Source organism: Mycetomoellerius zeteki, unplaced genomic scaffold (genome assembly GCF_001594055.1).
Source record: "Mycetomoellerius zeteki isolate Tzet28-1 unplaced genomic scaffold, Tzet1.0 scaffold426, whole genome shotgun sequence".
In the NCBI taxonomy this organism is placed as follows: Eukaryota; Metazoa; Arthropoda; class Insecta; order Hymenoptera; family Formicidae; genus Mycetomoellerius; species Mycetomoellerius zeteki.
Genome location: NW_017257421.1, coordinates 781,412 through 794,085, shown reverse-complemented (window position 1 = coordinate 794,085; position 12,674 = coordinate 781,412). Strand labels below are relative to the sequence as shown.

The window sequence follows — 12,674 nt, the reverse complement described above, 5'->3', positions numbered from 1 at the left end:
ATTACTTTCTTTATAATGATAATATTAAATGTGTAAATCTTCAAATTCTATTGCATATCAACTGTCATAGTCGAACGGTTTGTTTTAATACAATGTATTTTAAAGAAAGATAAATACACAAATATCTTCATAGTGACAAATTCTTATTTGGGGCATTATGTAGTTATCAAAAAAGAAAAAGAGAGACGCGTTAAATTAATAAATAAATCGTACGCATAATTGCCTATATTTGTTTTGACATGGGGGAAAAATTATTTAAAAAATAAATAAGATACCTTTGGCGATGAAATGTCTCGAAAGAAAGAAAATGATAGCCATGTGATATAATTTTAGTTAATTAAAGGGGATACTCCTTTAAAATTTTCATCATAATGCATTACTTGATAGAACAACGTAAGATGACATTAATATCACATTAGACAAAACTTAACTTTTTTTTATAATTCAAGCTCCTTTTCAATAATCCTGCGATATTCATCGAAACCTTCTTCGATACAGCGAACTGATCCTTCTCCGCAAACCCACAATTCTGTACAAACCATTTGGATTAAACGTTCGTCGTGCGACACCAATATCACACCAGCCTGCAACAATAAAATATTGATTGAATTACACACACACATAATCACAGATACATGAAATGAAGGAATTTTGAAATTGAGTCTTATTGACAGTCGTCATAAAAAATATTAATACTCACTTGGCAGTTGTTGAGGGCTTTACCCAACGCTTCGATCGATTCGATATCGAGATGATTCGTAGGTTCATCAAGCACTAGGAAATTCGGCATTGCGGCACACATCAAAGCGAATGCTACCCTCGATTTCTGCCCTCCCGAAAGAGAATTTATGACTTGCAAAGCTAAATTACCGCTTATACCGAAACTTCCAAGCATTCGTCTATATTCCTCAATTGGTTTACCTGCCAGAACGAACACAGTGATAAATTTCTTAAATGGGCCTCGCGTCTGTTTTGTATCGCGAATACGTACCGGGAAAATGTATTTGTAGCAATTCGACGGGACAAACACGCATGTCCAGTTGATCGACATGGTGCTGACTGAAATATCCAAATTTCAGATTTCGATGTACATGCACCGTTCCCCGCGTCGGGCTGAACGCGCCCGTGATAATTTTCAAGAGGGTAGTTTTACCAGCACCGTTCTCTCCAACGATACAAATGCGCGATTGCAGACTGGCAGTAAGATTCACATTGCTAAATACCATGTCGGTCCCATTGTAACTGTATGAGACTTCATTGAGTTGCAATATCGGTGGACTTAGCGGTTCGACGTCGGGGAAATTGAGGGTCACTTCACTCTCCTTCTCCATTGGCTTTAATTCAGGTCTGTCGAATAACAGACAAAAAGAAAATGTAAAGTAAATTTTCGATCGTAGACTAACGAATTATTACTCGTGCGATCAAATCGTTAGACTTACAATTTTTCTAACATCTTTATCTTGCTTTGTACACTAGACGCGCGATTCGCATTGTATCTAAATCTATCGATAAATTCTTGTACGTGCGCTCTCTTCGCCTGTTGAGCCTCGTACTCTCGTTGTTGATTTCTCTCGCGTTCGCCTTTCGTTTTCACAAATTGCTCGTAATTGCCACGATATGGTTCTATTTTCTGTCCACGCAAGTACAGAATATCGGTGGGTACCTGTTGAAGAGATAAAGATAAATATGTATATTTATAGCGAAAAAATTATTTAATCGTTACAATTAACTCTTTTAAAATTTTTTTTTTAAATGACATTAATCTTTCGCCGACAACATAAGATCTTTATTGATATTTGATTATAAATTCTGATAAATAAATTTAAATCTGTAAAAAATAAGTAAAATATAATCCGACTTCTATGACAGTAGAAACTAGTTAAAAATTTGACAAGTATACCAGCATTTTTTCAGATTTTATGTAACTCGGAACAATAATAAAATTTGCTGTTTCTCGAAGACCCCTATTGGTTACAGAAGAGTTACAATTCCATGTTGCTAGCGGAGAGTTACATTATCAACATATCTCTCTCTCTCATAGCTAAATATAGTATATCATACTCACAGTGTCTAAAAATTTTCGGTCGTGCGACACTACAAGTAACGTTTTCGGCCACGTTTGTAGATACTTTTCTAACCATAATATTGCTTTGATATCAAGCATGTTCGTCGGTTCGTCAAGTAACAACAGGTCCGGTTTAGAGAATAGTGCCCTCGCGAGAGCGAGTCTCATCCGCCAGCCGCCGGAGAACGCTTTGGTTGGCCAGGACTGCTTCTCGACGGAGAATCCAAGTCCTGATAGGATCGCACTTGCTCTAGCAGGCGCCTTGTCGACTTCGGCTAACTGCATCGCCTCATATACTCGGGCCAATTCCTCACCTAACGCATCGCCCGTCTTGGAACCGTCCTTTTCTATCGCTGCTTGCAGTTTCGCCTCCTGACTGAGTAACGTGCTCCGTTCCTGATCGCATTCCAGAACGGACTCGAGCGCAGACGTGTCGTCACCGGCTACTTCTTGTTCAACGTGCAACACTCGCACGTGCGATGGTATTCTCAGCTGCTTGCTAAAATCAATCGGGACTGATATGCAATAATTAGAGATATCATTTCCCAGAAAATAAGCTCAAGTTATTTGACATTAAAATGACGTTTTTAATGTATTTGACATCTGCTTATTTGCTGGAAAACGACTAGTAATAACATATCGCCATAATACCTCGATATCATTCGAAGCAAGGTGGTTTTGCCAAGTCCGTTTCTACCAATCAAACCGTATCGTCTACCAAATGCAAGCGTCAAGTCAGCACCTTGCAACAAGACTCTATCGCCGTAAGCAACATCGAAGTTCTCTATTCTGATATCCTGAGTTTTGTTCACCCCACCTTTTGTCTCCATCCGACTATCTTTCTTACTTGTCATTTGACTGGCACTGGCTGCGCTTTCAGCCGCATTATTGGCAGTGTTAATACGGGAAGCCGATCCTTGCTCATTTACGATTCGTTTTTCCTGTTTCTGTTGCAACTTGGCCTCAGCTTTCTCCAGCTTCTTAGCGTCTACTTTCTGTCGCAACAACGAGCAAGATTAACATACAAATAACGCCTAGAAATAATTAATCCTCCGTTTGCAATCATATTTTTCCTCCGTCCAACTCAAGTTCTCTCTCTTTTACTGTTCCAAAAATTTTTTTTAAACATGAAAAAATTCAGGCTCACTTTTCAACATTTTTAATACATTACCAAATAGTTCTTTAACTAGATATTTTAGGAAAGAACTGCCCCTCTTTATTTTGGAGAAATTTGAGAAGTAAAATTTCATTTGTGCCAAAAGAAATTCAACGATTGCAGATGGACTTAAATGTGAAACTAATGGGTGACAAAAGTCGACACAAGTGATCTTCATCAAGTGATCACGTCATCTTTGTTACTTAATGAATATTAAAAAGGACAGAATGACTGTGTCAATTTGTGTCACTAAATGGAAAGCACTCATTGTCAGTAATATACAAATAGTTAAAAATATAATAAAAGATGAGAACAATCAATGCAAATAGCATCATACATTTCTTATTTAAAATAAATGAAGTACAACTATACATTACCATTACATCGTCCCTAGTTGTAACCCATATACTCTTAATCTGCTCGACTTGCGCCTCTAAGGTAGCAGCCAACGAGCCCAGGTGCACCGGAGCATTTAATACTTTGTTAACGCCGTTTTTTCTCCTGTCTATGTCATCATCATTGTTTGAACTACCTTTCAATATTTCTAATAGCCTCACGCATATTTGCCTGTAAACAGAGAGCAAGATACAATGAATTAATCGACCACCAAGAAGCGACGAATCTTACAATCTTTTTCAATACGGCGAGTGAAGAAAAACGCGATGAGACTTCTGAATACAAGAAGAAGAGCAGTTTTGTCGACTAATGTTAATTATGGTGAATTCGATTACTTGCACTACACTGAATTAGAATTGAAGAAATAAAAAAGTATCTAAAAGAGTGCGAATCAAGATCGAATTAAATTACTGAAACATAATTTATAGTTAATAATTAATTATTGTTAGGTCGAATTTTAATATATAGATAATAAAGAAATTTCTATGTCAGAAAAATAATATGATGCAAAATTTTTACCATTTGATCTTACTTGATTCAATTCAATTAATATTCGAATAGTTCGCATACATCTTTAGTATCCCAAGTATTACAAAAACTGATATAAAATATCTATAGTGGCGTATAATATAATCCACTTTGACAATGAAATTGACTTCAAATACTGAAATTGACGTTAAATAACTTGGTAATATCTTTATTGGATATTTAATCGTTAATTAAAATTACTTGTATGTTTTTACAATTTAACTATGCTAGTCTCATGTATAGCAGCTTTCAATTGCACTAATCTAATGTAACGCAAGTGATCGAATTCGTTATTAGAGAGTGACAAATGCGAACACATTTACAGACCTAACCTCGTTTTCTGATTTGTCCTCCACCTCGTGCAGGACCTGCCCGATCGCCTCGTACACCTCGTCGCCGTCCTCGAAGTCATCCTTGGAGCTGTCCAGGATACCTGCGTGCAGAGGGATACGCGTGTCAAAGCGAGGTTCACCGGATATCGAACCGCGGATCGGGCCGCATAGGTTATTCCGCGGCACGGGAACATACCTTGCACGTACTGATACAGGTCGTCGTCTATCGTCGGGAACTGGCTGCGGATGTATTCGCCGCAGATCGCCATAATATTCGCTACTCAATCTCCAGAGGGTGAACGTTTAAAAAAAAGGGGGGAAAATCCCGAGTCGGGAGAGCCACGCCAACGAGGATCGCTCCCTTGACAGACGGGTCGTGCCAGGTGAGTCGGGTCACTCCGTCGAGCTGCGCGAACACATGTTCGCCGCCATCTTGGAACTCGCTTCGGCAAATCGGCGACGCGGTGACTCAAAAGCGCGTCAATCGAGCGACGTTCCGCGTCGGAATGCGAGGGGCCGTCGACCCGCAATGATCTCCGCGCGAAAATCGCGAATTTTTCCGGACGTTCCGCGTCACCTCCGTGACTCGCCACGTACAAGTATTTTTATATCCTCTTTGCGTCCAACTGATCGCGGTGGTGGGTCACCATCTTGAAGCTGTCAAACGCCGAGCCTCTCCGCCGACGATACGCGAGCCCTCGGAGTCGCGTCGTCCGGGCTCCGACATTCCGCCTCGGCGCGACCCTCGGACAACCGCGATCGTCGTACAGCGCGTTGACGGTGGGCGCAACCCACGGTTCTCTAGGTCGACGGCGGAAGTCGCGGTGCCAACGTCGTCATTCGTGAGATTCCTCGCGCGCCCCGCCAGCTCCCTTCTCGCTGTAAATAATCATCATCGTCGACGGGATCGGGTCAAGTTGTCGATCATTTTTTATGCACCCTCGTTGAGGTGACGTTAAGAAGCGAAGGGAGGAAAAAGGGGGAGAGCAGGAGAAGGAAAAGTCGTCGACGGGGCGCGAACGACGCCCCACCAGGAAGGGACGCCCTGGCGGAGACTCGCAAGAACGACGGGACGACCGACGTCGTGGAGTCGAATGTCGAAGGGTTGCGCGCGAACATGGACGAGCACGAGATACTGCTTCTTCCGCCCTTCTCGGGTGCCAGCAGCAAAGAACGCACCAGGAAGAAGCTCTGGCGCAGCGCGGTAGAGATAGTGGCGAGCGACGACGAGGACTCGGATGCGGACGAGCACGAGTGCGCCTTCTTCCCGGCTAAGCGGCACTGCACGCAATTGTCCAAAGCCAACGAGGCTTGTTCGGACACGGTAATTCGGCTCTATTGATATTCTCGTTATACGAGTTAATTCACAACCTTAATTGATAATTGCTGAAGTAATCTGATTTTTTTGACTGCTTGTCAACAAACTGTATCTGTGACTTTACAGTATTATTTCATTTATATCCACATTTATATTCATTACCAATGTATTAATTAACTTTAATATTGATTTAACTTACTTTTCATCTTCTTGTAGTTTTAAGAAATAGAAAAAGATTGAGTGTAAATTAATCAGAGATTAAAACTAATTTACATTGATGGAAACAGACCTTCTGCTTCTTTCTACTAAAGTAGATTAACTTTGATTTTGGTTCAACTTATTCTTCATCTTTTTGTAATTTTTAAAACTAGGAAAAGATGAAGAGTAAGAATTTAAAAAAATTTCTATTGAACTACTTCTTAGAATAGCTAAGAATTAAAATTATCATTGGTATTAACATTACGTATTTAAAAATAAAAGTTGAACCTTAATTGAAAATTAAAGTACATCTCAAATTGTGTTTTATTAATATCTAGCAAATTCGATTAGATACACTCAGTGTACACATTAAAACCGTTATACATAAATTGATATAAAAATGTAAAGATATGTGTTTAATATAAATATAGAAACGAATTAAACACCGCGAAATCCTCAATATACTTTATTGCACTAAAATATGTATTTCATATATAATACTTGTATTCACTTTTACGCTCATATTAAATCAATACATGATTTTAATATTCACCAGGATGCACTAGTATCAATTGAATTTGCTATTATTATGGCTATGTTTCAATATTCATGCTGAAAATTTATGTGCACGTAAATTACAGATTTTCAGACCGCCAATGAATATCAGAACACAGCCTCTGAGAAATAGTTGTCGATTGTACATAATGACCGAATTTGCTATAAGAAACTATGACCGCGTTCAGCAAAATGTTTATTCTGCAACTATTAGAAGTTTTCTTTCGCAAGGGGACTTCTCCAGATCTAAAAGTACAATCCAATCAGTGCAAAGAAAATTTCTAACAATTGCAAAATAAACATTCTGCTAAACACAGCTAATTATTCTTCTAGGAACAGCATACGAGTACAGAGACGCCAGCCAGCAACGTGGGAAATCTTGATTACGATGAAATTATATACCAAATACAGATCGAAGAGAAGCTAAAGTTATGGCAGGCTTTCCAAGAGGAGGAGGGATCCATGGATAATAGCATCAATGAAGTTTTGGCTTACTACAGAATGATGCATCCGCCTGATCCTCTGGAGGAAGAGTCTGTCGGTTCCAGGTTTCATATGTCGTACAGAGGGAACGACATGGAGGACACGGCGGTGACGATGGCGATCCGCAATCACGGCTTAGTCCAGTCGGCCGAGCTCCCTCTTCAGCCTCATTACTGTAAATGTATAGGTGTCGATTGTTCCTTTTCGTCCAAATGTATGTATGAACTCGAGGACTTTCCTTACGGGGCGGTCTACAGCAATATAGAAACGGGGCGATGCAATGCGTTGGATACGGATAAAGTATACGAGTGTGATCAACCGGAAGACTTCCTGGAGCGTGCCGTAGGTGAGGCGATCAAGAAGAAAGGTCTAAGCGCTCTGAGTGTGGATTACGGTTGAATACGCTTCGTTAACGCCTGCTCTAATTCTTTTGATGTATTTATATATATATAGTAGCGTAATATATCCCTAATTGTTGTGCTCTGTAAACCTATCGCGACTTTATAGTTTTATAGTTGATTTTTGTCGTACGACAGTTGCAATGCGTTATCCTACGAGCGATAATCTCGAAACTACTTTATACTCGAATATAATATACATATATACATTCCGATGTAATGATTCGCTTACGACAAGACGACTCGAACTTCATTTTATTCAGTAATGTGGAGTAATGCCGACGTTATTATAGCGATATTTTCCGTTTATTAATCCTCTCAGTAGCCAGCCATATAGTATTAATATACTGCGTTAATTATATTTTCATACAAAATTGTAGGTATGGAGATATAATTATTGTGTCAAAATATAAATATATACATGTTAAATCAAATTAGCTTTGTAAACGATATATACTTGAAAGGTATAAGCAGCTATTTTGATTATAGTATAAAATTTGTTTTAATCAGAAACGCAAACGTTTCCTGTTCTTTGCAGTTGACTTGTAACTCGCATCTCCCTGTATATATACTTCCTATACTACTATTATATTACTTATAACGTATATGAAGCCTACACATCTTTTTATTAAATACGACGTAATTGCAAGACAAGACGGACAGAGAAACAAAAAGAAAATTAATTTTTTTTTTAAGTGATTACCTCGGAGTGGTTTATCTATTTAAAAATAATCGTCCCAACGATTTCATTGTGGTTCAAATTACGCGGTTTTTTAATCGATCAAGTCGAGTCGCGAATCAGCTGTTTGCGCGCGAAATTAAATTGAAGATACTTGTGATGTGACAATATTTGTGATTTTTTTGTCCATTACATATTTTGCATAATTAACATACAATTAATAATATATTTATTATAATATATTTTAATAATATTTTATTATTATTGTAACAAATAATTGTTTATAAACAAATGTTGATAAACCGTGGACAATCGAATTCCATACATAATTTAAAGACAAACGCGTTCACGATTCTTACGAATGCCGTGATGAACTTTTTAAACTTTTCATTTGTTTATAATTAACTTGGTTTTGCAAGATGGACAAAAGACAATTATATATGGACATATGCGTGTACATGATGGACAATCAAATTCCGTGTATAATTTAAAAAAAGAAAATACACATAGCGGTGCTATAATTTATTTAATTACAATTTTTTTTTAAGGTGGACAAAGAATTATTTTTTATGGACTAAATGTGGACGAATTGTGGACAATCGAATGCGAAGTAAATTATGCCAAAATTCGCATTTAGGGTTGCCGACTTCGCAGATCGCAAGCTCGAGTGACTTGACCGACGGAATCTTTCTGCTTGTTGCGCCAGTCTCGGCATGATGTCAGCAGGTGTAGCTCCAATTCGCCAAGTTCTCCACGGTTCTCCATTGGAGACTGATTGTGAGAGAAAACGTTATCTAACACGCGCTATCCCGGGCATTCCGGCTGCGTTCTACTTGGCGCTACTTGGAGCGTGAAATCATTTGTTATTTATCACATGTTAAACAAGAACAAATGACACCCGCGAGGGTTGTAAGCTTCAAATGGTACGCGCCCTCATAGCAAGTAGAAGAGAGAGAGAGAGAAATAGAAAATGATGAAGAGAAGAAGAAAGAAGATACGAATGGCGCGAATTCTGTACGCGTTTTGCCGCTACCGAAATAATTTTTTCTACGGAGCTGAGAATGATCCTCATTGCGATCGGCTAGGACTCGACCGAGGAGGACTAGGAGGAGAGAGTTGCCAATTTAGTGGAATTTCTACCAGATTTGAAGGTTTTTTTTCTTTTTTATCGGTAAAAATTTTTTCAAAGGTACAAAAAATTTAAGAGAATTTTAGAGTAACTTTTGGAGAGGAAAATATACGAAAAATTCTACATTACAGCTAAAATATCGAGAGAATCGCAGGGACAAGTTTCAAACAGACTTGGCAACATTGCTGGAGCCTGGAGGAGGCAGGAGGCCTGAGAGCAAGAGAGGCGCGACGGAAGGAGGGTGGGTCCACGATCAGCGACGGCGCGGCCGCTGACAAAGCCCGCGCAACGCTCGACGTAAGGATACGGCGCGCGACGCCGAACGTCGCCGGCGCCGGCGGTGCGTTGCCACTCTCAGAGCAGCGTCGCGCGTAGCAGTAGCAGCAGCTCCGCCGGGCGGTCCGTCCGACTGGCCGGTCGGCCTCGTCGCGACCGAATCCGGTTACCACCCTGTCGCCACGCGCCGCATCGGAGAGAGTCCCACGTGAGTGCTGCATCCCCGGGATTCGCACGTTGCACACACCCGTTTCCCTCGGCTCGCTTGCTGCGTTTTCTTCGAGAATTCTTAGCTATCTTTTTTTTTTACCCTCTTCTGTAGGCTTTCTTTTTCAAAGATACAAGTTTTGTTCTCTCTTCGTTGAAACACTAACAGGAATAAAATGACATTCGGTTGTGTCTCTCCTAAAAGGAAAGCAGCCTTAAGCTCGTCACACTACGAATTGGAAATTGAGAATTGCGAATTAAAGATTATAATTCAGCCAGTCAGAATGAAAAAAAAAACAATTAAAGTTAAAAAAATGAAATTATTTGACTGATCAAATTTTAATCTCTAATTCGCAATCTTCAGTTTCCAGTGGAAAGTGACACGAGTTTTTACAACTGCTAGATTATCGTAACGAACAGAAAAGCATCAGAGCGCAGCTGAAGGGAACGGATCTAGCACGCTTTTTACCGATTTTTTTTTTGCATAAGTAAAGCATTTAATTTTTTGCTCAGGAGAGTCGATTGTATATCTTGAAACTTTTATAGGTGAAAATTATAAATATGAATAAATGCGGAATATTTATAATTTCACGATATACAATCGGTCTCCTCGTTTCATATAAATGAAAGCTGATGAAAGCGTTCAATTTTCCGCAATAGCTTCGTGATATTACTCTGCAATTGTCATAGAATTTCGATTTCTTTTTGCAAGCATTGAAATAACGCGCATACGAATATTTGAATATTAATGGACTTTGAAATTGGAATTGTAATAAAATAAGAGAAAGTAGTAAACGTTTGCAAGCGAGGAGAATATTTTTGCTCTCTTGCGACTAAATGAGTCTCATTATCCAGACTGCATACAGTAGAAAAACGTAGTAAATATCAGACGCGGTGGCCGACCGATCCATCAGTCGATCGCGCTACTTTCCAAGTGTGATTTCGAGTCCACTATTAATCTCTCTGTCTGCAATCTCTCTTTCTCTCTCTTTTGGCACGAAATTTGTTGAAGCGAAATTTCACTCTAAAATTTCTCCGAAATAAAAGGAGGGTGGAGTCCGGTTCCGTTATTATATTACTAATTATAAGTTATACATTTTAAAATACAAATTTTAATTTCTCCTCAGGTTTGCTCAAATTTTAATTCTTATTAAAGGTTTTAATATTTGAATTGAGTTGGCGGAAAAATATAATTACAGATGCAGAGTTAAAATTTATTCAATCAAAAGTCTGTAATTACACGAAAAAATGATTTTGCTGAAAGTATAAAGATTTAGCAGATATAAATTCGAAAATAATTTTATTAGAACAAAAATAATTACGTAAAAATCTCAAGGATAATGAGCAATATTATAGAAAGTTTTAATATTCTAACAATTAGTTTGAGAGTCTGCAATTATTTTAATGGCCCAACAAATTATTTTCAGATCTGTATCTAAATTTTTAGATACTTTAACAAAACCATGATAAGCAAACATACGTGTTAAAATAGAAATTGAGTTCGATATGAAATTTAAGCTTCGATTTGAAAATTCCATACAATTTACTAAACCGATGATATATGATTTCGATATCGCCCGCAATCAGACAAATTTTGCGATTTTGATTGAACTGAATCAGTACCAATGGAGTATTAACCAGAATATCTCGTTCGTGGAACCTGCTTCTGATTAATTCGTGGAACAAGCTTGGTTCAATCGGAACTTTCATCGAATATATAAGTCATAGAAATGTCGTTCTTCGAGTTTAACTATCAGTTTCCTATCAAACTCGAAATTATATGTATCACCGCGGATAGGAAGAAGAATATAAATTAGGCAAATAACTATTTGATAGGAGATTATCGATCGCGAGAATTGTCGCGCAACTAATGTAAACAGGAATCGGATATTGATTACGAGTTTACAGTCACGAGATTGCACCGACGAGGAATATCAATATTTGTTATTTACACGGAGCATTGTATTATCTCGAGTAAAGTGTAATCGAGTATGGAAATTGCTCGATTATCCGTTACGCGCGTTTAACAATTGCAAAATCGGTGTTTTATCTGTAAATAAATAATTACGAATATATAGATTTATATTAGACAATGAAACCAAATATTATGCATTTCGCTTGCGCGTTTAATGGAGAGAGAAAATTTGTTGAGTTTGTTATATACTTTTTTTTTAATGCTCTATTAGCTTCGTAGTCGTTTACACGAAGAACGACGAAGAGCTTGTGCGATCGCGTTATGCAAATAATTTCTCATACATTACGTACAAGTAAGGGAAATGTCACATAGAAAACTATTAAGTCGGCATTACACGATCCGCGTAACAAGAGAGGATTTATGAAGCTTTACAGTTACACGCGTGGAATGACACAGGTAAAACGCGTATCTGTAAAGAATAACTGTAGAAGTTTAACACGGTAGTGACGACGTGTGTGGAAGTTCATATGAGACTTCGGGGAGATCTCGAAAGTTTTCGCGAAAGGAGCCGCTCTAAGCTCTTTTTGATACTTTAAAAGGAACTCGAAATCCAGCTTATACTCAGGAATATATTCCCTTTCCTTTATGTATGCGCGTGTACGTGGAAAAGTACCCTTGGACACTCCAAGCATAACGAATCAATCCTTTAAGGACATTACGACATAAGCTGGTCGCGTCGCAACCTTTTGGTAAATTCGTTACGACCACCACTTCTCAAGGGAATCTTCAATCCGATAATGTTATCAAGAATACGTAGTTACCGGTCCAACTCTAGTAGAAAGTTCTTTTTCTCGGATCGTTCATCTTGAATGTCTGCAATTTAAGATGTTGATCAATGAGAAAGCACGTTTCTTCCGTTCTTTTCGACTGTTGTAGAATTCTTAAAAATCGTAACGATCACCCTTGACATTTTTCGATTCTCGAAGTTATGGTCGCATCAATCTTACATAACGCACCACTATCTCCAAAGTGGAACGAG

At 38.6% G+C, this 12,674-nt stretch overlaps 3 protein-coding genes across 4 annotated transcripts in view; 2 read left to right on the top strand and 1 right to left on the bottom strand.

The window, feature by feature from the left end:
• Positions 1 to 213: 213 nt before the first annotated feature.
• Positions 214 to 4,928, bottom strand: LOC108726534 (ATP-binding cassette sub-family F member 3). 2 transcript variants are annotated; one of them, XM_018454166.1, is made up of 9 exons: positions 4,674 to 4,928; positions 4,473 to 4,578; positions 3,599 to 3,788; positions 2,717 to 3,060; positions 2,066 to 2,564; positions 1,440 to 1,663; positions 992 to 1,347; positions 701 to 921; positions 214 to 584 (listed from the first exon to the last, which is right to left on the bottom strand). In XM_018454166.1, the coding sequence occupies exons 1-9, from the start codon at positions 4,744 to 4,746 to the stop codon at positions 438 to 440; spliced, it is 2,160 nt and encodes a 719-aa protein (XP_018309668.1). In that variant the 5' UTR covers positions 4,747 to 4,928; the 3' UTR covers positions 214 to 437. The 2 variants fall into 2 exon arrangements, with proteins under 2 accessions (XP_018309668.1, XP_018309669.1); XM_018454167.1 differs by having other exon boundaries at positions 4,478 to 4,578; positions 4,674 to 4,753.
• A 138-nt stretch (positions 4,929 to 5,066) lies between these two features.
• On the top strand, positions 5,067 to 7,755 carry LOC108726535 (uncharacterized). Its single transcript, XM_018454168.1, has 2 exons — positions 5,067 to 5,801; positions 6,882 to 7,755. Exons 1-2 carry the CDS (start codon positions 5,595 to 5,597, stop codon positions 7,428 to 7,430), a joined length of 756 nt encoding a protein of 251 aa, XP_018309670.1. The 5' UTR covers positions 5,067 to 5,594; the 3' UTR covers positions 7,431 to 7,755.
• A 1,771-nt stretch (positions 7,756 to 9,526) lies between these two features.
• Positions 9,527 to 12,674, top strand: part of LOC108726533 (diacylglycerol kinase eta) — a 43,486-nt gene continuing 40,338 nt past the window's right edge. Inside the window, exon 1 of the mRNA XM_018454163.1 lies at positions 9,527 to 9,721. The gene's annotated coding sequence lies outside the window, so the exon portion shown is untranslated. The remainder of the gene's footprint in view (positions 9,722 to 12,674) is intronic.

Bases quoted from the DNA above. Each gene is read 5' to 3' on its own strand.
- LOC108726534 (XM_018454166.1), bottom strand. From the start codon at position 4,746: ATGGCGATCTGCGGCGAATACATCCGCAGCCAGTTCCCGACGATAGAC. The intron at 4,579-4,673 runs GTATGTTCCCGT...CTCTGCACGCAG, and splicing joins CCTGTATCAGTACGTGCAAG to GTATCCTGGACAGCTCCAAG. The intron at 3,789-4,472 runs GTCTGTAAATGT...CTCTGTTTACAG, and splicing joins AAATCAGAAAACGAGGTTAG to GCAAATATGCGTGAGGCTAT.
- LOC108726535 (XM_018454168.1), top strand. From the start codon at position 5,595: ATGGACGAGCACGAGATACTGCTTCTTCCGCCCTTCTCGGGTGCCAGC. The intron at 5,802-6,881 runs GTAATTCGGCTC...TTATTCTTCTAG, and splicing joins ACGAGGCTTGTTCGGACACG to GAACAGCATACGAGTACAGA.